Source organism: Leptopilina boulardi, unplaced genomic scaffold (assembly GCF_019393585.1).
Source record: "Leptopilina boulardi isolate dan_hultmark-lab unplaced genomic scaffold, ZJU_Lbou_2.1 LbouV2_55, whole genome shotgun sequence".
Lineage (NCBI taxonomy): Eukaryota > Metazoa > Arthropoda > Insecta > Hymenoptera > Figitidae > Leptopilina > Leptopilina boulardi.
The window spans coordinates 2,470,946-2,496,552 of NW_026138000.1; the positions used below are offsets into that span (position 1 = coordinate 2,470,946).

A 25,607-nucleotide genomic window follows, 5' to 3' on the forward strand; every position below is an offset into this window, starting at 1 on the left:
TTAATTATTATTTTTTTTTTTTACAAATTTCAATGCAAAATTAAATAAAAATAAATAAATTTCCACATTTTCAATTGAAATTCAATTAGTTTTTCAAAATTTTCAATTTAAAATCAAATGATATTTTTGAATGATAATAAAATACTTTTTTTTGATAAATAATTGAATTTATGACAAATTTTGAATCAAAATATTTGAAAATAATTTAATTTTTTTTTTGTCCGTTTTTTACTGTTTTGCAATAAAATTTTTGTAAATTGAATTTTTCTCTAAATAGAATCTAAATTTTTTAAAATAATTGCAATTTTTGGTCGATGTAAATTGAAATCATGAAAAATAATTGAATTTTTGGTCTATTTTTCAGTTGAAATTTAAAAAAAAAAAAAAAAAAAATAAGTTTTTCACAAATTTTCATCAAAATTTTGAAAAAATAATTGATTCTTTGAGTTTTTATAGAATTTTTCGAAAAATAATGAAATTTTATTTTATTTTAAATTTGAAAAATAATTGTATTTCAGTTCATTTTAAATTGAAAATTTTGGGAAATAATTGAATTTTAATTGAAATTTTGGATAATAATTTATTTTAAGTTCATTTTTGATTGAAAATTTGGATAATAAAATTTTGAATAGAAATTTTAGAAAATAATTGAATTTTATTTCATTTTAAATTGAAAACATGGTAAATAATTAAATTTTAAAATGAAAATTTTGGATAATTATTGAATTTTTAATTTGATTTTGAATTAAAATTTCGGGTAATAATTGAATTTTAGTTTATTTTGAATTTGGTTTTGGAAAATAATTGATTTTTATTTTGATTTAAAAATTTTAATTTTGGAAAATGATTGAATTTTTTGTTAATTGTGGATTGAACATTTTGATAATGGTTGATTTTTAATTGACATTTTAGACAATAATTAAATTTCAATTAACATTTTGGAAAATAATTAAATTTCAATTGACATTTTGGAAAATAATTGAATTTTTTATTGATTTTAGATTGAAAATTTGGAAAATAATTGAATTTTTGTTGATTTTAGATTGAAAATTTGGAAAATAATTGAATTTTAATTGACATTTTGGAAAATAATTAAATTTTGGTTGATTTTGGATTAAAATTTTTGAAAATAATTAAATTTTTATTGTAATTTTTGAACATAATTGTATTTTAGTGGATTTTGAATTGAAATTTTTAGAAATAATTGACTTTCAAACGATTTTGTTAATTTTCAAACAATAATTGAATTTTACAGATTCATAAAAATTATTAAATTTCAAAATTTTCAATTCAAAATCAATTTAAATTCAATTAAAATTGAAAATTTTGGTAAAGAATTGAATTTTAGTTAATTTTGAATTTCAATTTTTAAAAAGAATCAAATTTTAGTTGATTCAACATTGAAATTCTTTTAAATAATTGAATTTTAAATTATTTTAAATCAAAATTTTGGCAAATAATTGAATTTTAGTTGATTTTGAATTGAAATTGTGGAAAATAATTGAATTTTAGTTGAATTTTAAAATATTTTTTGAAAATAATTGAATTTTAGTTAATTTTTAAATTAATTGAATTTCAATTGACATTTTTTTTTTTTGAATTTTGGTTGATTTTGGATTGAAAATTTTGAAAATAATTGAATTTCGGTTGTTTTTGACTCGAAATTTTGGAAAATAATTGAATTTTAGTTGATTATGGATTAAAAATTTTTGAAAATAAGTGAGTTTGAATTGATTGTGAATTAAAATTTTTGGAAAATAATTGAATTTTGGTTGATTTTGTATTGAAAATTTTGAACATAATTGAATTTTGGTTGACATTTTAGAAATTAATTGAATTTTAGTTGAATTTGAAATGGATTTTTTGAAACAAATTGAATTTTAGTTGATTTTGAAATGAAAATATAAAAATTAATTGAATTTTAATTGAAATTTTAGAAAATAATTGAATTTTATTTTATTTTAAATTGAAATTTTGGTAAATAATTAAATTTTAAAAGATTTAAATTGTAAATCTTGAAAATAATTGAATTTTAGTTGATTTTGAATTGAAAATTTTTTAAATAATTGAATTTCAATTGAAATTTTAGTAAATAATTGAATTTTAGTTTATTTTGAATTGAAATTTTTTAAAAATAATTGAAATTTAATTAAAATTTTGGAAAATAATTGAATTTTTGTTAATTTTGAATTGAAATTTTTTTAAATAATTGAATTTTAATTGAAATTTTAGAAAATAATTGAATTTTAGTTTATTTTGAATTGAAATTTTTTAAAAATAATTGAAATTTAATTAAAATTTTGGAAAATTATTTGAATTTTAGTTAATTTTAAATAGAAAAATTTTAAAATAAATTTAGTTGATTTTGAATTGAAATATTTTAAAATAATTGAATTTTTGTTAATTTTGAATAGAAATTTTTGAAAATAATTGAATTTTAGTTGATATTCAATTGAAATTTTGGAAACTAATTGAATTTTAGTTAATTTTGCATTGAAATTTTCGAAAATAATTGAATTTTAGTTAATATTGAATTGAAATTTTGGAAACTAATTGAATTTTAAATCGAAAATTTTGGAAAATAATTGAATTTTAATTGATATTAAATTGCAAATTTAATTGAATTTCAATTGAAATTTTTGAAAATAATTGAATTTCATTTTATTTTAAATTGAAATCTTGGTAAATAATTAAATTTTAAAAATTTTGGATAATTATTGGATTTTTAATTGATTTTGAATTAAAATTTCGGATAATAACTGAATTTTAGTTTATTTTGAATTGAAATTTTTCAAAAAATAATTCAATTTTATTGTGATATTTTTTTTGTTTTAAATTATAAACAATTGTTAAATTTTATAAAAATTTTAATTGAAAAAATAATTTTCATATAATTGAATTTGTGATGTATTTCATTAAAATTAATTAAAAATAAATTAATTTATTGAAGAATCATTTTAGTTGAAAATTTGTTAAATAATTGAATTGAAGAAGATCTCAAGAAGATATAAATTTTATACTTAAAAAAATGTATTTTATTTACATTTTCTTTTCAAATGTCAAAAAAAAAAAAAATGTCGCATTTTATTAAAATAAGTCGATAAAAGTCGTATTTTTGAAAAAAAAGTCGGAAAAATTCGTATAATCCGAGGCCTGTAAACATATAATATTATCATTTAATATGTAATAATATTCTAATAAATTAAATTATTATTTGATAATATTAATTTTTAATTTTTTTATAACAAACAATTAAATACTCAATTTGGCACCGCTTGCGCGAGTTTAATTTTGCTAGTTGTAAATTAATTTTTTGAAAAAAATTTGCCCCTTTTACCCGCTTTTAAATTCGCCTCGTCGAAAAGCAGCCGGTTGACTGTGCCACGCGTGTGGTTGTTGAACATTAGACGGAACAGCAAGATCAACAGGTTGACTTTGTGATCTTGTGGGCGCAGCTCTACCATTTAATGCCGTTTGCAATGCAGCAGCCAATGCCGATGTATCCGACGTTACTGTCAAACGTGATGTTCCCGATGATGTCGAAGCCGGTTCTCTCGGCCTAAAAAAAATTCAAATTCTCGTCAAAAAAAAAAAATAAATAAATATCAAAAAAATAATAAAATAAAATAAAAAAAAAAAAAGTTATTCAATGCTCTCTCGTGCCCAAGGACGTGCTCAAGGCCAAGCTTTTTGAAGAAATTCTAGCAATATATGTATATTTATATATATATATATATATATATGTATATTTATAATAATAAATACTCGAGAAGCTTCGTGGTTTTATTTACAAGAGTGGGATGTCGATTCGCTTTTCTATTGTCTGTTTATTTATTTATTTTTTTTTCTTCATCTACATTCTTTTCTAAGCAGTGCTGCAAATCTACAGAGAATTTTCTATTTTTTTTTTTTTTTTTTTTTTTGTAAAAAATTTTTTCCCTTTTTTGTTTTTAACTAAATGTAATTTAACGCTAAACTTTTGCTCAATTATTATAAAAAAAAATTTTTAATTGAAAACAATTTTTTCCAAAAACATAAAACAAAGAAAAAAAATTTCGCAAAAGATTTTCGACACTGTTTAGAAAAAAATAGGTCTGGAAAAAAAAGATTTTTTTTTTTTTTTTTTTTTTCTAGGATTTTTATCACCTTCGGAGTTTGTCGAAACCATCCAAAATAAAAGACGCCGAAATCAAATGCAACTGATCCAGGGATTTCGAAAGAAAGCTTTATAAAGAACAAAATAAATGGATTACTATTTTCTATAGAAAAAAAAAAAGAGAGATCCTTTCGCGCTTCTTTTTTTTTCTCCAGTTCTATATTTTATTTTCGAATAATAAAATTATAAAGAAGAAAAGAAAATTATATATTTTTTTTTGGAATAATAACAAAAGTTGAATAGAAAAATTATTTATTTTTTTCAAATAAGAAAAATTACAAAAAAAAGGTGAAATTTAGTTTTTTTTTATTTCTTTTTCGTTTTTCTCGAACAGTAAAATTATTAAATTATTATAAAATGTGAAAAGAAATATTATTGAGAAAAGAAAAACGAAAATTTTTTTTGTTAAATATAAATAAATAATTAATTAATTAAATTAAAGAAGATATGAAAATAAGAAAAAAAAGAAGAAAAGAAAGAAATGAAGAAAAACAGAGGAAAATTGCAATTTTCCTACCTAAAGAGACTGTGTGATGTGCTGGGCTGTAATTTTCCATTTCCATTATTGCCACTTGTCGAAGGTGGAACAGTTTGTGGTTGTGGTTCGCTCGCTGAACGTTGAACAAGAGCCGGTGCTCTTCCACTTGGTCTCGTTGTACCAGCGGGTGCTGTTCCTGGCATCATTTCAATACTCGAACTCTCCCTCGAGGAATTTAAAGTTTGTTGAAGTAATGCGAGAATTAGTCTAATATCACCTGCCATTGAATGCTCCAATGACGTCACTTGCCGCGATAATTGATCTATTCGCGCGTTCACTTCGTCAAGTGGTCGTCCTGGACCACTCTGAAAATCTCCTACGAAAAAAAAAAAAAAACAGAAAATTAAAACGAAAAATTAATTATTATTATTAAATTTAATCAAAATCATTTTATTCTATTTATAATAAAAAAAAAAAAAACAACAGAAAATTAAAACGAAAAATTATTAATTATTATTATTAAATTTAATCAAAATCATTTTATTCTATTTATAATAAAAAAAAAAAAAAACAGTTTCTGTCTGCAATTTATAAAAAAAAAAAAATTCTATTATAAAATTTTAAAGTGTCTAACGGTCAGGGAATTTATTTAAATTTACTGAAATTTTTTAATGAATAAATTAAAGTAACTATTAGTTTCAAAAAAAAAATTTTTTTTTTTTTTTTTTTTTACTTCTTTCCCCAAAGCAAATGCACAATTAAAAAATTGGCATTCACACTCAATTATTAAGCATGTGTTATATATTCATTAAGTAAATAATTATTTGAAACTAATAAATGATTTTTTTTAAACTTGGATAATAAATTTTTTTGCAGTGAAATATTTGTGTTTTTTTTTTTTTTTTTTTTTAATATAAATAAAAATTATTTCAATACAATTTTATTTTCAGACAGTAATAAAAATAATTAAATTTTACAGAACTAAAAATAATTTATCAAATAATATTGTTGAATAACATTTTTTAGAAGTAATTGAATTTTTAAAAATTTATAATATTGATTTTTGAAATTAATTGAATTTTAAGTGATTTTTAATTTATATATTTTGATAATTTCTATAAAAAAAAAATTTTTTTTTTTAAATTGCAGACAAAAATACAATAATTTAAAAAAAAAATTTAAGCAAAAAATAGTTTTAGATAGTTAAATTTTCCGAAGAATAAATTAAAAATAATTGAATTTGAAGAGAATTATAATTGGAATTATTAAATTTCAAAAAAATTTGAGATGAGAAATTTTAGAAAAACTTTTAAATCGAAATTTCGGAAAATAATTCAATTGTAGTTGATTTTTAATTGAAATTTTTGGAAAATAATTGAATTTTAGTTAAATTTAAAAAAGAAATTTTTTGAAAATAATTGAATTTTGATTGATTTTGTATTAAAAATGTTGAAAACAATTAAATTTCAATTAAAATTTTTGAAAATAATTAAATTTTTTTTTTTTTTTTTTGAATTTTGGTTGATTTTGGATTGAAAATTTTTAAAATAATTGAATTTCGGTTGTTTTTGACTCGAAATTTTGGAAAATAATTGAATTTTAGTTGATTTTGAATTAAAATTTTTAGAAATAATTGACTATCAAACGATTTTGTTAATTTTTAGACATTAATTGAATTTTATAGATTCTTGAAAATTATTAAATTTCAAAATTTTCAATTCAAAATCAATTTAAATTCAATTAAAATTGAAAATTTTGGTAAAGAATTGAATTATAGTTTATTTTGAATTTCAATTTTTAAAAAGAATCAAATTTTAGTTGATTTAGCATTGAAATTTTTTAAAATAATTGAATTTTAAATTATTTTAAATCAAAATTTTGGCAAATAATTGAATTTTAGTTGATTTTGAATTGAAATTGTCGAAAATAATTGAATTTTAGTTGAATTTGAAATTATTTTTTGAAAATAATTGAATTTTAGTTAATTTTGAAATTAATTGAATTTCAATTAACATTTTTTTTTTTTTTTTTTTTTGAATTTTGGTTGATTTTGGATTGAAAATTTTGAAATTAATTGAATTTCAATGGACCATTTTGGAAAATAATTGAATTTTGGTTGAATTTGAAATGAATTTTTTTTTGAAAATAATTGAATTTTAGTTGATTTTGAATTGAAAATTTTTAAATTAATTGAATTTAAATTGAAATGATGGTAAAGAATAAAATTTTATTTGATTTTTAATTGAAATTTTTGAAAATAATTGATTTTTAATTGATATGGAAAATAAATTTTTAAAAATAATTGAATTTTTGTTAATTTTGGATTGAAAATTTTGAAAATAATTGAATTTTAGTTAATTTTGAAATTAATTGAATTTCAATTGACTTTTTTTTTTTGAATTTTGGTTGATTTTGGATTGAAAATTTAGAAAATAATTGAATTTCGGTTGTTTTTAACTCGAAATTTTGGAAAATAATTGAATTTTAGTTGATTTTGGATTGAAAATTTTTGAAAATAAGTGAGTTTGAATTGATTGTGAATTAAAATTTTTGGAAAATAATTGAATTTTGGTTCATTTTTTATTGAAAATTTTGATAATAATTGAATTTTAGTTAACATTTTAGAAATTAATTGAATTTTAGTTGAATTTGAAATGGATTTTTTGAAACAAATTGAATTTTAGTTGATTTTGAATTGAAAATTTTAAAATTAATTGAATTTAAATTGAAATGTTGGTAAAGAATAAAATTTTATTTGATTTTTAATTGAAATTTTTGAAAATAATTGAATTTTGGTTGATAATAAATTGAAAATTTTAAAAATAATTGAATTTCATTTGATATTTTTTGGAAAATAATTCAACTTTTGTTAATTTTAGATTGAAAATTTTGAAAATAGTTGAATTTTAGTTGATATTGAATTGAAATTTTGGATAGTAATTTAATTTTATATGATTTTGAATTGAATTTTTTGGAAAATAATTGAATTTCAGTCAAAATTTTGGAAAATAATTGAATTTTAGTTGATTTAGAATTAAAAACTACAAAAATAATTGATTTTGAATTGAAATTTTGGAAAATAATCGAATTTTAGGTTATTTTGAATTGAAAATTTTGTAAATAATTGAATTTTAATTGAAATTTTGCAAATAATTTAATTTTAATTGAAATTTTGAAAATATTTAAAGTTTAATTTGAAATTTTAGAAAATTTAAAAATTTAAAAATTGAAATTTTTGAAAATAATTTAATTTTCATTGATTTTAGAATTGGAAATTACTAAAATAATTAATTTTGAATGGAAAATTTTGAAAATAATTTAATTTTAATTGAAATTTTTGAAAATATTTGAAGTTTAATTGAAATTTTGGAAAATTTAAAAATTGAAATTTTTGAAAATAATTCAATTTTCATTGATTTTAGAATTGGAAATTACTAAAATAATTGATTTTGAATGGAAAATTTTGAAAATAATTTAATTTTAATTGAAATTTTTGAAAATATTTGAAGTTTAATTGAAATTTTGGAAAATTTAAAAATTGAAATTTTTGAAAATAATGGAATTTCAATTCACATTTTGTAAAATAATTGAATTTTGGTTGAGTTTTGATTGAAAATTTTTTTAAAATAATTGTATTTCAAATTTACATTACAAAAAAAAAAAAGAAAAATTATCAAAAATAGAAAAATAGAAAAAAAATAGGAATTATCACAATAAGAAAAATAGAAATTATCACAATTTTGCGAAATAGAAAAACTAGAAATTATCATAATTAGGAAAAAAAAAATGTGGAAAAAATTAGAATATTTTTCTGTTAACCCTGGAAAAAGTAATAAAACACTGAAAAAAAATGGGTTTGGTATATTGACAACCAAACATTTGGTTATCCTAATCAAAATTTAGTTATAGGACAACAAATATCTTTTTTTTTCTAATTTTGGCTGTGTCAAACAAATTTTTGATTGAGACAATTAAAATTTTTTTGATTCAAAAAAAAAAAAAATTTTGTTTACCTAAATATCAATCAAACGTTTATGATTGTCAATATCAAACCCCTTTTTTTTCAGTGAAGAAAAACACTTTTTCTGTTAGTAAAAATCGAAAAAAAAAAAAAAACAAAAAAACAAAAATTACCACTAGGTTGAGGTGGAGAAGGTGTCGTATAATGACTAGAAGTTGTTGATGCCGGATGAGTAATATTGTGACTCAAAGAACTTTCACCAGCCGCAGAACTTCTTCTCGTTGGTTTTGTCAATGGTGTCGTCACTAGAGGAAAAAACAAACAAACAAAAAAACAAACCATAAATGCAAAAAATTTACACAAAATGGAAGAAAAAAAAAACAACAAAAAAACCTTCAAAAAAAAAAAAAAAAAAAATTTTACAAAATTGAATTATAATAACAAATTTAATCACCCATTTTTTCTTTTATTTTTTAATGAAGTGCTGTTTGTATTCTTGTGACCATTTTCAAACATAATTACATGCAATGGACGAAAGGGGGAGGTGGGGGGGGGGGGGCGGGGGGAAATAAATCTCACTTACTCTGTTTTGCCAAATAATCGTGACTTGTCAACGGCTGTAGATGAATCTTGTGCTGTCGAAGATCCGGAATGCTGCGCTTGAGATGGGTTAGCATGCCTGAACAACCAGGTTTCAAAATTGTTAACAAACGGGGTTTCAAACTCAAAAAAAATAAAATAAAATAATGGAATAATAAACGCCCTTTTTTTATTAAAAAAAAAATTGGAGAAATTATCCCAGCTCTATAGAAAAAGAAATGAAACTAAAAATACGTTTTGAATATAATGTATATATATAATTCTAATTTCTCTACAATTAGGAAACATGAAATGATTGACGAAATAGTTAAGAAAAAAAAAATCTAGTTATCAATAAACTCGTGCATAGAACAACATTCCTCAGACATGAGAATAAATATAATATAAATATATTATTAAAAAAAAAAAAAAAAAAAAAACAGGAGAGGATATTGGATAAAATAGGAGATTATAAAAAAAAAACTGCGCTCATAATTAAATAAAAATTAGAATTTTCATTTTGAATTTTTCAATTAGAAATAATTATTTTTCAAGCGAATTTCAATCATTTTTCTCGATTATTTTTTTTTTTAACAGAATTTTTCATTTTTATATGAATTTTTAATAAAAATTTTTAGCTATTGAATTTTTTTTTATTGATTCGTATAAAAATTAAAAATTTGTGAAATTTGAAAAAAAATATTTTCTAATAAAATTTCTCTCTTTAAATTGAAAAATTCTATTTAATGTTTTTTTATATTATTGAGAAATTCATTTATATATATATATGCGCTTTGGAATAAAATAGGATAAAGGATATAAGATTTTTTTTTTTTTTTTTTTTTTTTTTTGAAATAAGCTGAAATTTAATAATAGCGGAGGGTATAATAAATATTTCACCTTAATAATTTTTGTGAGAGCGAAAAAAGATTTGTTTCTTCCTTTGTAATGTAAAGAATTTTTCTTACCAGTTATTGAATTGAAGGTTGAACTTCTTTGCTTTGGCTCATCAAATTCAAGATTTAAGGGTGTCACATCCTGGCCTGCTTTGTCGGTATTAAATTCCAAAATTCCATGACCGCTACTGCCCTTATCGCTGAAAAAAACAAATCATTATCATTATCATTAATTTTAATTTTAAAAATAAATTTTTTATTACAAGTAAAATTTTAATAATTCACAAAGAATTAAGAAATATTTTAATTTACAAAAGAATTTTTACCATTATAATTAAAATATATTTATATAATTTAATAAAAAATCCAGGTCTCGGGTTTATACGACCTTTTTTTTTTTTTTTTGTTGTAAAAATAAGAATTCTTTTCATTTATTTTAATAAAATTGGACTTTTATGTCTTTATTTTTACATTTTTTTTCTTTTTTCTTTTTTTTTTTTTTTTTTTTTTTTTTTTACAAAATTTCGAAACAAAATACGATTTTTTTTAGTATACAATGCAGATCTTTTTTATTTCAATTATTTAACAAATTTTTAACTAAAATTCTTCACGAAATTAATTATTTTTTTTAATAATTTTAATGAAATTCAATTATCTTAAACTATTTTTCGAAATTAAATTTTTTTATGAAATTTATTAGTTGATTATAATTTACAAAAAAAAAAAAAAAAAAAAAAAAAAATTAACAAATAAAATTAATAAATATTTTTCAATTCAAAAATCAATTGAAATTTAATTATTTGACAAAAATTTCAATTATTTTCTTAATGATTTTTATAATATTCTTCGAAAATTCAATTATCTGGCACAACATTTTTCAAGTAAAAAATTTTAGGAATTGAAATTTTTTTTTTTTTATGTCATTTCTAAAAAATTCTTCATCAACAGAAATTTAATACAATCTTTTGAAATTCAATTATTTTCCAAAATTTTTAATTCAAAATCAAATAAAAATTAAATTATTATCAAAATTTTCAATTCAAAATCAGGTAAAATTCAATTATTTTCTAAAAAATTAATTTGAAATTGAACTAAAATTCAATTAATTTCCAAAATGTCAATTGAAATTCAATTATTTTAGAAAATTTTCAATACAAAATCAAATAAAATTCTATTCTTTACCAAAATTTCAATTGAAATTCAATTTTTTTCAAAAAATTCATTTCCAATCCCAATTGAAATTCAATTATTTTTTAAAATTTTAATTTCAAAATCCATTAAAATTCAATAAATTCAAAATTTTCAATTTAAAATCAACTAAAATTCAATTACTTTATAAAATTTCAATTTAACATCAATTATTTTCGAAATTTTCAATTCTAAATCAACTAAGATTCAATTATTTTCTTAATTTTAAATATGAAAATATTTTTCAATTAAAAAGACTTTCGGAATTCAAATTATTTTCCAAAATTTCAATTCTAAATCAATTATTTTCAAAACTTTCAATTCAAAATCAATTATTTTCGTAATTTTTTTATTCTAAAACAACTAAAATTCAATTATTTTACAAAATTTTAATTCGAAATCCATGAAAGTTCAATTATTTTTAAAATTTTAAATTCAAAATTAGTTTTAAATGTATATATTTATATATAACTAAATGTTTCTGTTTCAAATAAATAAATAAATATATAAAATTAAAATATTTTCTAAAATTTTAATTACAGTAAAACTAAAATTCAATTATTTTCAAAAAATTCAATTAAAAATTAATTATTTTTAATTAAAAATCAACGAATTTTAATTATTTTTCAAAATTTTAATTAAAACTTTAATTAAAATTCAATAATTTTGAAAAATTTTAATTGAAAATTATCTCAAATTTAATTGTTTAACAAAATTTTAATTGAAATTCAATTATTTTCAAATTTTTTAATACAAAATTAACTAAAATTCAAATATTCTTCAAAATTTCAATTCAAATTTTAAAAAAATTTATTTTTTTTCCAAAATTTGAAATCTAAATCAATTGAAATTCAATTACTTTCCAAAATTTTAATTTAACATCAAGTAAAATACAATTATTTTCCAAAATTTTATTATTTTCAAAAATTTTTAACTTAAAATCAAACTAAAATTGAATTATTTTCTAAATTTTTAAATGAAATTCATTTATTTTGAAAATTTTTAAAACATTTTATTAGAAATAAACATAAATTCAATTTTTTTTAAAAAAATTTCCATTAAAAATTAATTGTAATTTATTGATTTTAAAAACTTTCAATTCCAAATTAATTTAAATTCAATTACTTTCAAAATTCTGAATTTTGAATTAATTAAATTTTAATTATTTCAAGAAATCTTGAATTAAAAATAAACTAAAAATCAATTTTTTCAAAAATTACAATTAAAATTCATTTTTTTTTTTTTTTTTTTGAAAATTTACAATTAAAATTCAATTATTTTCAAAATTTTCAATTCTAAATCAATTAAAGTTCATTTAGTTTCAAAATTTTCAATTTAAAGTCAACTAAAATTTAATTATTTTGCTTAATTTCGATTGAAATTCAATTATTTTTCAAAATTTTAATTCAAAATCAACCAAAGTTCAAATATTTTTTAAAATGTCAATTGAAATTCATAAAATTTTCAAAATTTTCAAACCAAAATTAACAAAAATTTAATTATTTTCCAAAATGTCAATTGATTGATCAATTATTTTAGTAATTTTCAATTCTAAATCAACTAAAATTCAATTATTTTTTAATTAAAATTTTTATAAAAATTAACAATTGTTTATAATTTAAAACAAAAAAAATATCACAATAAAATTGAATTATTTTTTGAAAAATTTCAATTCAAAATAAACTAAAATTCAATTATTACCCGACATTTTAATTCAAAATCAATTAAAAATCCAATAATTATCCAAAATTTTCAATTAAAAATTTAATTATTTACCAAGTTTTCAATTTAAAATGAAATAAAATTCAATTATTTTGCAAAATTATCAATTCAAAAACAATTATTTTCCAAAATTTGCAATTCAAAATCAAGTAAAATTCAATTACTTTTCAAAGTTTTAATTTAATATTAATTGAAATTCAATTATTTTCCAAAATTTTCAATTCAAAATCAATTATTTTCCAAAATTTGCAATTCAAAATAAACTAAAATTCAATTATTTTCCAAAATTTGCAATTCAAAATAAACTAAAATTCAATTATTTTCCAAAATTTCAATTATTTAAAAAATTTTCAATTCAAAATCTACTAAAATTCAATTATTTGCAAAATTTCAATGCAAAATAATCTAAAATTCAATTAGTTTAAAAAATTTTAAAAATTAAAAAAATAAAAAATTTTGCTAAATCAACTAAAATTCAATTCTTTACCAAAATTTTCAATTTTTATTGAATTTAAATTGATTTTGAATTGAAAGTTTTAAAAGCAATTGAATTATAATTAATTTGTAAATGAAATTTTTGAAAATCATTGAATTTTAATTGATTTTGAATTGAATTTTTGAAAAATAATTCAATTTTAGTTGATTTTGAATTGAAAATCTTAAAAATAATTTAACATTTATTTGATTTTGAATTTAAAATTTCGAAAATAATTGAATTTTAGTTGATTTAGAATTGAAAATTTCGAAAATAATTGATGTTAAATTGAAATTTTATAAAGTAATTGAATTTTATTTAATTTTAAATTGAAAATTTGGAATTTATTAAATTTATGAATATTTTGAAAAAAATTGAATTTTAATTGAAATTGTGGTAAAGAATAGAATTTTATTTGATTTTGTATTGAAAATTTTCTAAAATAATTGAATTTCAATTGACATTTTGGAAATTATTTAAATTTTAGTTCAATTTTAAATTAATTTTTTAAAAATAATTGAATTTTACCTGATTTTGAATTGAAAATTTTGATAATAATTTAATTTTATTTGATTTTAAATTAAAAATTTTGGAAAATAATTGAATTTCAAAAGATTGTATTAAATTTCTGTTGATAAAGAATTTTTTAGAAGTCACATAAAAAAAAAAAGTTTCAATTCCTAAAATTTTTTATTTGAAAAATGTTGTATCAAATAATTGAATTTTCGAAGAATATTATAAAAATCATTAAGAAAATAATTGAAATTTTTGGCAAATAATTAAATTTCAATTGATTTTTGAATTGAAAAATATTTATTAATTTTATTTGTTTATTTTTTTTTATTTTTTTTTTGTAAATTATAATCAACTAATAAATTTCATAAAAAATTTTAATTTTGAAAAATAGTTTAAGATAATTGAATTTCATTAAAATTATTAAAAAAAAATAATTAATTTAGTGAAGAATTTTAGTTAAAAATTTGTTAAATAATTGAAATAAACAAGATGTGAAGAAATGTTTCATTGTATTCTAAAAAAGAAAAAAAAACTTTTTTTTTAAAAAATGTAAAACAAAAAAAAGAGTTGAAATAGTCGCATTTTATTAAAATAAATTGAAAAAGTATTTTTGAAAAAAAAAAGTCGGAAAAAATTGTACCAAATTCGTGGAATTATTTTAATAGGTAATTCAAGAAGAATTTTATTTTATTTTATTTTTTTTTTTTTAAAAACTTACTAATCATCTTGGTCCTCGTTTAGAGAATCCTGACGACCTGTTGGAATAAGATTTGTACCAGGAACACCAGGTCCTCGACGATATCTCGGTGGACGGAAGGCAAATCTTCTGGCATCGAATTCAACGTCAGTTGGAGTACTAACGGGAAATCTCGCTGATATTGGATCGACACCTGCTTGTTCCTCCTGCAAATATATATATATATATATTTTTTTTTATAATAATACAAAATATATATTTTTCTTAATAAAATAGAAATATTTTTTTTTTTACAATACGAAATATTTTTTTAAAAAAAATTGTATTTTTTTTTTTTTTTTTTTTGAAATAAAAAATACATTTTATTTCTTAATTGAAAAATAAATTTCTATTGAAATTAAAATTGAAAGAAAAAAAAAAAAAAAATACACACTTACGTCTCTCATATTGAATGTAATTTCAAGATTACGACTGAAATAACTGGAAAATTCAGGATAAAGTGCAAGAACATCAAGAAGATCGTCCCTGTGAATTTTATGTAAATCACAATAAGTAAGCGCTCTAACATTACATGATGATTTGCCAACGGTTGTATAAAGGCAAGGATTCTCTCCAAAAATATCGTCCTTACTTAATATTGCCATTACAATATCATCCTTAAGTATTTCAATACTTCCACGCGATATAAAATAAAGTGACGTCAATACATCACCACGATGTACTAATGTATCGCCGGGTGGTGCGTGCGTTGTTTTAAATTTCAATGACAGAGCTCTGTAATGTGAAGAATTTCTTTTTAAATTTAAAAAAAAATTTATTTTTTTTTTTTAAATTCAAATTACAAATTTTTTTAAAAAAATTAAAAATTTTGCAATTTTTTTAAAAAAAAAAAAAAAATTTGTAATTTTTTTTAAATTTAAAAATAAAATTCAAAGATGAAAAAAAAATTTTAATTATGAAAAAAAGAAATGTAAAATTAATAAATTTTGTGCTTTTAAATTTCAAACAAAAATTGAAAATAAAATTTTGCCCTTTGGATTTTAGTGCGTAAAATATTGTTTTTTTTATGAGATATTTAATTAAATGCAAATAATAGAGAAAATAATTAAAATAATGAACATTGAAAATAAACGAAAAAACAAAAAAAAAAAAAAAAAAAAGGAGAAAATTAATAAATACCTTAAACATCCTGGACTTGCTCCCTCAAAGGCTTTACAATTATTCAGCAAATTTCTATTTAGATGAAGGCAGATGTCAGCCTGAAGGCACTCGGGAAATCCTTTTAAAACACTATTCATGTCGATTCCATTTGTATATGTCCACGCATGTTGGAAATATTCCTCAAGACGTTGACGAAGTGGATTTGGAATTTGATGAAATCTAATAAATTCACGAACTCTAAGCATTTGTGTATGATAACGTGCTGTACCACTATAGAGCCTTTGAATAATTGCCGAAACATTTCCAAAAATACTCGCGTACATTAGAGCTAAAAAAAGAATTCAAAATTAAAAAAAAAAAAAAAAAATTACAAAATTTATTAGAAAAATATTTCATTTTTTGTTTTGAAAAAAAAAAACAATTTTCAATAATTTTTTTAAAATATATTAATATTAAAAATATTTAAATATCCGAAAGAAACTTATATTATTAAATATAAAAAAAAAATATTTTTATTAATTTTTTTATTAATATTTTTCTATTAACTTTTTTATTAATTTTTTTATTAATATTTTTCTATTAACTTTTTTTATTAATATACTAGCAAAATTAAACGCCAAATTGAGTATTTAATTGTTTGTTATAAAGAAATTAAAGATTAATATTATCAATAATAATTTAATTTATTAGAATATTATTACATATTAAATGATAATAATGAAAATTATATATGTTTACAGGCCTCGGATTATACGACTTTTTCCGACTTTTTTCAAAAATACCACTTTTATCGAATTATTTTAATAAAATGGGACATTTTTTTTTTTTTTTGACATTTGAAAAGAAAATGTAAATAAAATAAATTTTTTTTAGTATAAAATTTATATCTTCTTCAGATCTCTTCTTCAATTCAATTATTTAATAAATTTTCAACTAAAATGATTCTTCACTAAATTAATTATTTTTAATTAATTTTAATGAAATACATCACAAATTCAATTATATCAAAATTATTTTTCAATTAAAATTTTTATAAAATTTAACAATTGTTTATAATTTAAAAAAAAATATATCACAATAAAATTGCATTATTTTTTGAAAAATTTCAATTCAAAATAAACTAAAATTCAATTATTACCCGAAATTTTAATTTAAAATCAATTAAAAATCCAATAATTATCCACAAAATTTTCAATTTAAAATTTAATTATTTACCATGTTTTCAATTTAAAATAAAATAAAATTCAATTATTTTCTAAAATTTCTATTCAAAATTAATTATCCAAATTTTCAATGAAAAATGAACTTCAATTAAATTATCATCCAAAATTTCAATTAAAATTCAATTATTTAAAACATTTTCAATTTAAAGTCAACTAATTTTATTTGTTTTTCAAATTTTCAATTCACAATCACCAAAATTAAATTGTTTTCGAAAATTTCATTTCAAAATAAACTGAAATTCAATTATTTTCAAAATTTTTAATTGAAATTCAATTATTTTTAAATTTTTCAATTCAAAATCAACTAAAATTCAATTATTTTCAAGATTTACAATTTAAATCTTTTAAAATTTAATTATTTACCAAAATTTTAATTTAAATATAAAATTCAATTATTTTCAAATTTTGCAATTCCAAAAACTTTTAAAATTCAATTATTTTCCAAAAATTCAATTGAAAATCAACTAAAATTCAATTATTTTCAAAAATTTCAATTGAAATTCAATTTATTTTCAAAATTTTCAATCCAAAATCAACTAAAATTAAAATTTTTTCAAAATTTTCAAACCAAAATCAAATAAAATTTAATTATTTTCCTAAATTTCAATTCAAAGTCAACTAAATTTAAATTATTTTCAAAATTTTCAAATAAATTTCAATTATTTTCAAATTTATCAATTCAAAATCCACTAAAATTGTATTATTTTCAAAAATTGCAATTTAAAATCAACTAAAATTCAATTTTTTTTTATGATTTGCAATTTAAAATCAACTAAAATTAAATTATTTTCAAAATTTTCGATTTAAAATCAATTATTTTCCAAAATTTGCAATTCAAAATAAACTAAAATTCAATTATTTTCTAAAATTTCAATTAAAATTCAATTATTTTAAAAAAATTTCAATTCAAAATAAACTAAAATTCAATTATTTTCAAAATTTACAATTTAAAATCTTTTAAAATTTAATTATTTACCAAAATTTCAATTTAAAGTCAAATAAAATTCAATTATTTTCAAAGTTTGCAATTCAAAAACTTTAAAAATTCAATTATTTTCCCAAATTTCAATTAAAAATCAACTAAAATTCAATTATTTTCAAAATTTTCAATACAAAATGAAATAAAATTCAATTACTTTCCAAAGTTTTAATTTAATATTAATTGTAATTCAATTATTTTCCAAAATTTTCAATTCAAAATCAATTATTTTCCAAAATTTCAATTCAAAATCAACTAAAAATTCAATTATTTTCTAAAATTTTAATTAAAAATTAACAAAAATTCAATTATTTTCTAAAATTTCAATTGCAATTCAATTAAATTTTGCAATTTAAAATAAACTAAAATTAAATTATTTTCAAAACTTTCGATTTAAAATCAAATATTTTCCAAAATTTCAATTGAAAATCAACTAAAATTCAATTATTTTTCAAAAATTTTAATTGAAATTAAATTATTTTCCAAAATTTGCAATTTAAAATCAACTAAAATTCAATTATTTTCAAAATTTTCGATTTAATATCAATTGAAATTTAATTATTTTCTAAAATTTCAATTTAAAATCAATTAAAATTCAATTATTTTGAAAAATTTTAATTGAAATTCAATTATGTTCTAAAATTTCTATTCAAAATTAATTATCCAAATTTACAATCAAAAATGAACTTAAATTAAAGTATTATCCAAAATTTTTATTAAAATTCAATTATTTCCCAAAATTTTCAATTTAAAATGAACTGAAATTCAATTATTATCCAAATTTAAAATCAAATAAAATTTCATTATTCTCAAAAATTTGAATTCAAAATTAATTTTTAACTATTTTAATAATATTCTTTGAAAATTCAACTATCTGAAACCATTTTTCAATTAAAAATGATTTTCAAATTATTTGTATTTTGTCCGCATTTTCTATAAAATTTTTAGTGAAATCATCTAAAATTTTAATTACAAAACACTTAAAGTTTCAATTAATTTCAAAAATCTCAATTTTAAATCTTTGAAAATTCAATTAAATTTAAAAAATGTTTTCCAAAAATTGTTTGATAAATTATTTTTAGTTCTGTAAAATTTAATAATTGTTTTTTGAAAATTAACAATATCTTTTGAAATTTAATTATTTCTAAAAATTTCAACATTAATCCTTGGAAAAGGATTAATATTAAAAAAAAAAAAAATTTTTATTTAAAAATCTGTAAAATATTTTTGTTAAAATAAAAAACAAATTCACTTTTTTTTGGAATATAAATCGACTAAAACGCCTTTTTTTGTGTCTTTAAGTTAATTCGAGGCCTGTGTTTTTATAATTTATATTTAATAGATATTCGTTTGCCCCTGGTACCTTAAAAATTAATTTTGAAAAATAAATTTTTTTCAAATTACTATCTTGTACGAAATTTCCTGGCGCATCTTTTTTGCTCATCATAAATTTTTTCTATTTGTATACAATTTTTGAATGAATATACAAGTTTAAAAAAAATTTCGTTGGTAAACGTTGTGTACTTCAGTTTCGTGAATTGAATTTTCGAATTTGGAATTTTAAAGAAACTTATTCCGAAATTTGGAAACACAATTATACAACTTTGGCAAAAATGAGAAAAAGAATATTGTCAAAATTTGACACGTCATAAGATTACTATTCAAAAAAAAAAAAAACACGTGAAATCAGAAAAGGCCAACTTCAAATTAGGACAGAAGGACAGACCAAGCATTTTATTATTATATAATTTTTGTTTAATTTTTTTTTATATTAATATTAATATTAATATTAAATATTATTAAAATTGGATTTATTTTATTTTCACTTACATCCTATTAACATGACGATAATGGTGAAAATTTTTTCCGCATCCGTATTTGGTGCAACATTTCCAAAACCCACAGATGTTAAACTACTGAATGTGAAATACAAGGCGGTAATGTAACGACTCTGCGGAAAAAAAAACAAAATTCAAAATTTATTTTTTCAGCAGAAATTATAAATTAATTTTTTTTTTTTCTAAAACTTACTTTTATACTGGGACCACCAGTGTTATTATGATTATAAAATTGATGTGTGTCATTTGCTAAAATATCCAACCAGCCAACTTTGCTTTTTAAAGACGGTCTCTCAGCATTGCCAATTGCATACCTAAATTTCAAAATAAAAAAAAAAAAATTTAATTATAAATAAATCGAAAATGAAAATTCTAATGATTTTTACAACATAATCATGCGTCCTTAATAATAATAATTATAATAATTTAGTAATAATGATGTTGACAATTATAATAATTTATTTAGTAAAATTTTTTTAGTAATATTTTTAGTATTTATTATTATTTATTTATTTATTATTTTCTAGTATAATAATAATAATAATAATAACAATAACAATAATAATAACAATAATAATAACAATAATAATAATAATAATAATAATAATAATAAAAAATAATAAAATAATAAATTGACAGTAAAATAAGAAAATAAAAAAAAAAATAAAATAATAAATTTTTTAAAAATTGAAAAATTAATAAATAAAAAAATTAAAAAAAATAAAAAAAGATGAATTTTTTTCCATACCAAATGCAGGCCATCCAATGAGCGATGAGGGCAAAAGTGGCCATTAACAAAAGCAGGACAGCGGCTCCATATTCGCTATATCTATCGATTTTTCTTGCAACCCTGACTAATCTTAAAAGTCGAGCTGTTTTCAGAAGTCCAATCAACGTTGTTGTCTGTAAAAATTCATTTTTCTTTCTTTTTTTCAAAATTGCACTACTCTTTCTACTATTTATTTAAAAGCTTTTTTTTTTTTTATTATTTTTCATTGTATCCTCTTTTTTTTGGTTTGGTTTGGTTTTTTTTTTTTTGTTTGTTTTCAGAATTGTGATTTGAAAAAAAGCATTCAGAACATAAATAATAATTTCTAATTAATTTCTTTTTTTTTTTGCAAATTAATTTTGCTAAACAAAAAAATATTGAATCACAATTCTGATTTTTTTTTTTTTTTTTAATAACTACAAATAGTAGAGAAAAAGAAATTTATTTTTTAAAAAAAGGATCAAAAAAAAAGTGGGGGGGGGGGAATTAAGGGAACTTATTGCAGGAATATTTTTATCGCAAGCAATTGAGCATAAATTTTGGTTTATTCCAATAATTGAGAAATTATTATTTTTTTTTTATTTAATTATTCAATTAATTGAAATTGCAATTGAAGGAGAAAAATAAATACTCGAGATTTTTTTTTCTTCTAAATATTCGATATTTTTTGTAAATTTATTATTCAGAATATTTTTTTTTTGTAAAATTATTTTTAAGAATGTTTTTTTTTTCTTTTTGTAAAAATATTTTTTTTCTTTTTGTAAAATTAATTTTAAGAATATTTTTTTTGTCCAATTATTTTGAAGAATTTAATTAACAATTATTATTTATTAGTTAATTAATTATTATTAATTACTAATTTATTAATTTATAATAATTATTAACTAAATTATTAATTATTAGTTAATTAATAATAATTAATAATAAATTACTAATTACTAATTTTTATTTACTAACGATTATCAGTTATTAATTAATTATTGTTAGTTAGATTATTAATTAATTGGATATAAATAAAAATATTCAATTTCATTTTTAAAATTATTTCCAAATTTTTTTTTTTTTTTTTTTTTTTTTTAAATAGTGACACCGAAAAAAAGCGGAGGAGAATAAAAAAAAGATTTTTCTAATCTAATTGAAAGGAGATAAAAAAAAAAAATTAAAATTATTTACTCAATCACTATTTATGACACTATCATGCAAAATGGCTAAAATGTTTCAATCAATCATTTTTCGCCTATATATATATACTTCAATATATTTAATTAAAAGTAATTAAAAAAAAAAAAAAAAAAATTGAAATCGAAAAATTTTTTTAACAGAATATAAATAACAAATAGACGAAGCGCAAAAGCGATAGAAAAAGAGACAAAGAGAGAAAGAACAAAAAAAAAAAAAAAAAATATTCGTGAGAAGAGAAAAAATTATATGAGCTGTAAATTTGTATGTATTTTAATGATTTAAAAATAAAGAAATAAATAAAAATAGTAGAAAAGAGAATAGAGAAATTACTCTAAAAAAAAAAATTTTTTTCAACTTTTACATAAAATAAAAAAAGGCAAAATAAAAAAAAACCGTACCTTTTTTCTACTTTTTTTTTGCGTGAATTTTCGTGTGTCTGTGTAAAAAAATTTTTTTGTATGTACGAAAAATTAAAATTTGTGCAGGTGTTTTTTTTTGTACTAATTTTCAAAAACAAAAAAAAAACAAAAATACGAAAAGTACAAATTTTGGCTTCAAATATAATTTTTCTTTCTTAATACAAACAATTAAAAAAAAAAAATCTTAATAAAACAAACGAAAAAAAAAACAAATTTTGGCTTAAAATAAATTTTCCTTTTTTTTTTCTGTAGAATTATAATTATAATTATCTTTTCCTTTTTCTCTTTATTGGAAGCAAAAATTTTTTTCTTTTACTTTAAATTATTTTAAAACCTTGTTTAAAATTATTGAAATTTTTTCAGAGGAAATTCAAAAATTTCAATTTTCAAAAAAAAATTTAATTAACTATATTTACATAGAGAGAGAGATTTATTTTTGAATTTAATATTTTTAAAATTTCAAAATTAAAAAATAAAAATTTCAATATTTAAAAAATAAAAATATCAATATTTAAAAAATAGAAATTTTAAATTTCAAATTTTCAATTTGCAGAAATTTAAATAATTATTTAAACAAAGGGATTTATATATAAAAAAAAATTGAATGAAAATAATTAATTAAAGAAATTTTATTATTAAAAAAATACAAATTTCAATATTTAAAAAATACAAAATTTTAATATTTAAAAAATAGAAATTTTAATATTTAAAAAATAGAAATTTTAAATTTCAAATTTTCAAAATTGAAAATTTTAATTTGCAGAAATTTAAATAATTATTTAAACAGAGGGATTTATATATAAAATAAAAATTGAAGGAAAATAATTAATTTAAAAAAAAAAAAAAAAAATGAGATTATCCAAAAAAACAAAGAATTTTCCTTTACGAAACGTTTTTTTTTTTTCCCTCGCGATTTCTTTCTGACCCAGTTGATTCTCGGGGCACCGAATGATTTATTTTCCTTGCGATGTAAATGAGTAACCCTTTATAAAAGCTCTCTCTCTCTCTCTCTCTCTCTCTCTCTCTCTCTCTCTCTCTCTCTCTCTCTCTCTCTCTCTCTCTTTACGTGTCTATATATAAATTTATATCTATTTCCTTCTTTCCAACACGAAATCTGTTCCGTCGACATGAGCTCGTAAATAAATCCCCCTTTGGAAATAATCCGCAGAACTCGAAAGAGAGAGAGAGAGAGAGAGAGAGAGAAAAGCCTGGAAATTGAAAAATTGCGATTCTCTGCAACCGAGTAAAAAAAAAAAAAAAAAAAAAAATTGAAAAAAAATACTAAAACATGAAAAAGATTGCGACAAATTTCTTTTTCTTTTCTTCCGAAAATTAATAAATTATCCAAAGCGCATTTTTTTAGCAATAAAAATTTTATTTATTTTTATTATTCGGCCGAAGCTCCAAATTTTTTAATTCAAAATTGACAAAAAAAAAAAAAAAAATGAATTCGCAATTTTTTTTTAATTTTTTCCGAATATATTATTTGCTGCATTTTTATTTTTTAGGAAATATATAATTTTTCGTAATTTTCAATTTTTCGGAAACAAATTTTTCACTATTTTCTTTTTTTTTTTTCTTTATTTTTGGTCAAATTTTTCTTGCTCTCTATTTTTATTATTTTTTTGAAAAATATTTTTCGTAATTTTCAAATTTTTCTAAAACCAAATTTTTTAATTTATTTTTATTTTTTTTTCCCCCCTACTTTCGGAATTTTTGCGCAAATATTTGCTCTGTTTTTTTATTTTTCGAAAAAATATTTTTCGTAATTATCAATTTTTTGGAAACAAAATTTCCACTATTTTTTTTTTTTTCTCTTTTTTTTCTATTTTCAGAATTTTGTGCTCCATTTTTATATTTTTTATCAGAAAATATTTTTCGTAATAATTTTTGATTTTTTTTTTTTTTTACTAATTTTTAAAAAGAAAAAACAGTGCAAAAAAAATTTTTTGATCACAAAAATTGTAATTTTTTGTTTTTTTTTTTTCTAGTAATTATAATATGAAACCGTGCAAAAAATTTAATAATTTGTGGTGTGTTTAGAAGCGTAATGTATTAATAATAATAATAATAATAATGTACATTTATAGATTATAAGATTAAATATAATAATAATAAACGTGTTCTTTTTTGTGTGTGTATATATATATAAAAAAAGTGGAAAAATAAAAAAAAATTCGTGGCTTTGGTGAATTTATTGTAAATAATTCAAAAAAAATAAAATAAAATAAAATTTAAAAAAAATTATTAATTCAAATCTGCGTTGAAACACAAACGTCAGGCTGTGTGACTAACCTCATCCTTGTCCAAGCCGAGCTAAGAAAACGTTAAACTGAGGTTAAATTTCGTCTCGATTTTCCTTGTAATCATAGACTTTAATTTTTTTTAAATTATTTTAATAATTTTTCTTTTTTTCTTATTTTTTTGTTTTTTTTTTTTTTGTTTTTTCATAATTTACCCCTGACAAAAAATAATTTTTTCTTCTCGGGTTTTTTTTTTGTATTTCAAAAAAAAAAATAAATAAATAAATAAAACTATCAAAAAATTTATAAAAAAAAGAAATTGCACATAAATATTCCAATTTAAATTAATTAATTTAATATTTTTTTCACTATTATAATTTAAATTATTAAATATATATATATTTAATATATTTTTGTTTTTTTTCATTTGTACCAAATTTTATTATATTACCATTAAATATTAAATAATTAATTATAAACAACCACACACAAATATTTTAATAATTATAATAAATCGGAAAATTTTATTTTTATTTTATTTTTAATAAAAAAAAAAATAAATAAAGAAATGAAAATTTTTTCGTAAAAGCAAAATTTTTTTCCGATTTTCATTTTCAATAAAAAAAATAAATAATTGTCTTTTAGTTAAAAAAAATATATATACGAAAATTAAATATTAATTTTTAAAAAAAAAAAATTTTTTTTTAGTTTTTTCATTTCAATTAAAAAAAATAAATATTGCTTTAGTAAAAATTTTTATACAAAATTTATAATGAAAAAAAAAAATACGAAATAAATTTATATAAAATTTAAAGATAATTATTAAATTATTTCAGAAATGAAAATTTTTGGAAAAAAAGGTTATGATTTAGAAATATATGAGAAAAATTAACAAAAAAAAAAAAAAAAAACAACAACAACAACAGTTGATTGACATTTAATTAAAAGGGAAGAAAAGACTCGAAAACGCCAAAGAAATAACTTATTAAGGAAAGAGTTATTTTTTTGTTTTTTGGTATTTTTTTGCACATTCAGATTTTTTTTTTGCACATTTTTTTTTAATTTAGTCACAAATTTATGAAATTAGTACAACTAGTATTTGAATAATTAATTAGTAGAAAAAAA

At 18.0% G+C, this 25,607-nt stretch overlaps 1 protein-coding gene across 7 annotated transcripts in view; it reads right to left on the reverse strand.

The window, feature by feature from the left end:
* The window catches only part of LOC127290162 (potassium voltage-gated channel subfamily H member 2), a 145,221-nt gene that overhangs the window by 3,659 nt on the left and 115,955 nt on the right, over window positions 1-25,607 (reverse strand). For 4 of the 7 annotated variants that reach the window (XM_051318585.1, XM_051318583.1, XM_051318580.1 and 1 more), the window contains 13 exons: window positions 24,535-24,555; window positions 20,618-20,772; window positions 20,063-20,183; window positions 19,862-19,982; window positions 15,848-16,157; window positions 15,106-15,442; window positions 14,690-14,874; window positions 10,143-10,270; window positions 9,179-9,274; window positions 8,769-8,900; window positions 4,674-5,010; window positions 4,147-4,224; window positions 3,338-3,559 (listed from right to left, as the gene is read on the reverse strand). In XM_051318585.1, the coding sequence (XP_051174542.1) occupies window positions 3,338-3,559; window positions 4,147-4,224; window positions 4,674-5,010; window positions 8,769-8,900; window positions 9,179-9,274; window positions 10,143-10,270; window positions 14,690-14,874; window positions 15,106-15,442; window positions 15,848-16,157; window positions 19,862-19,982; window positions 20,063-20,183; window positions 20,618-20,772; window positions 24,535-24,555 (2,243 nt within the window). The remainder of the gene's footprint in view (window positions 1-3,337; window positions 3,560-4,146; window positions 4,225-4,673; window positions 5,011-8,768; window positions 8,901-9,178; window positions 9,275-10,142; window positions 10,271-14,689; window positions 14,875-15,105; window positions 15,443-15,847; window positions 16,158-19,861; window positions 19,983-20,062; window positions 20,184-20,617; window positions 20,773-24,534; window positions 24,556-25,607) is intronic. The other 3 variants (XM_051318582.1, XM_051318579.1, XM_051318581.1) reach the window with 3 other exon arrangements.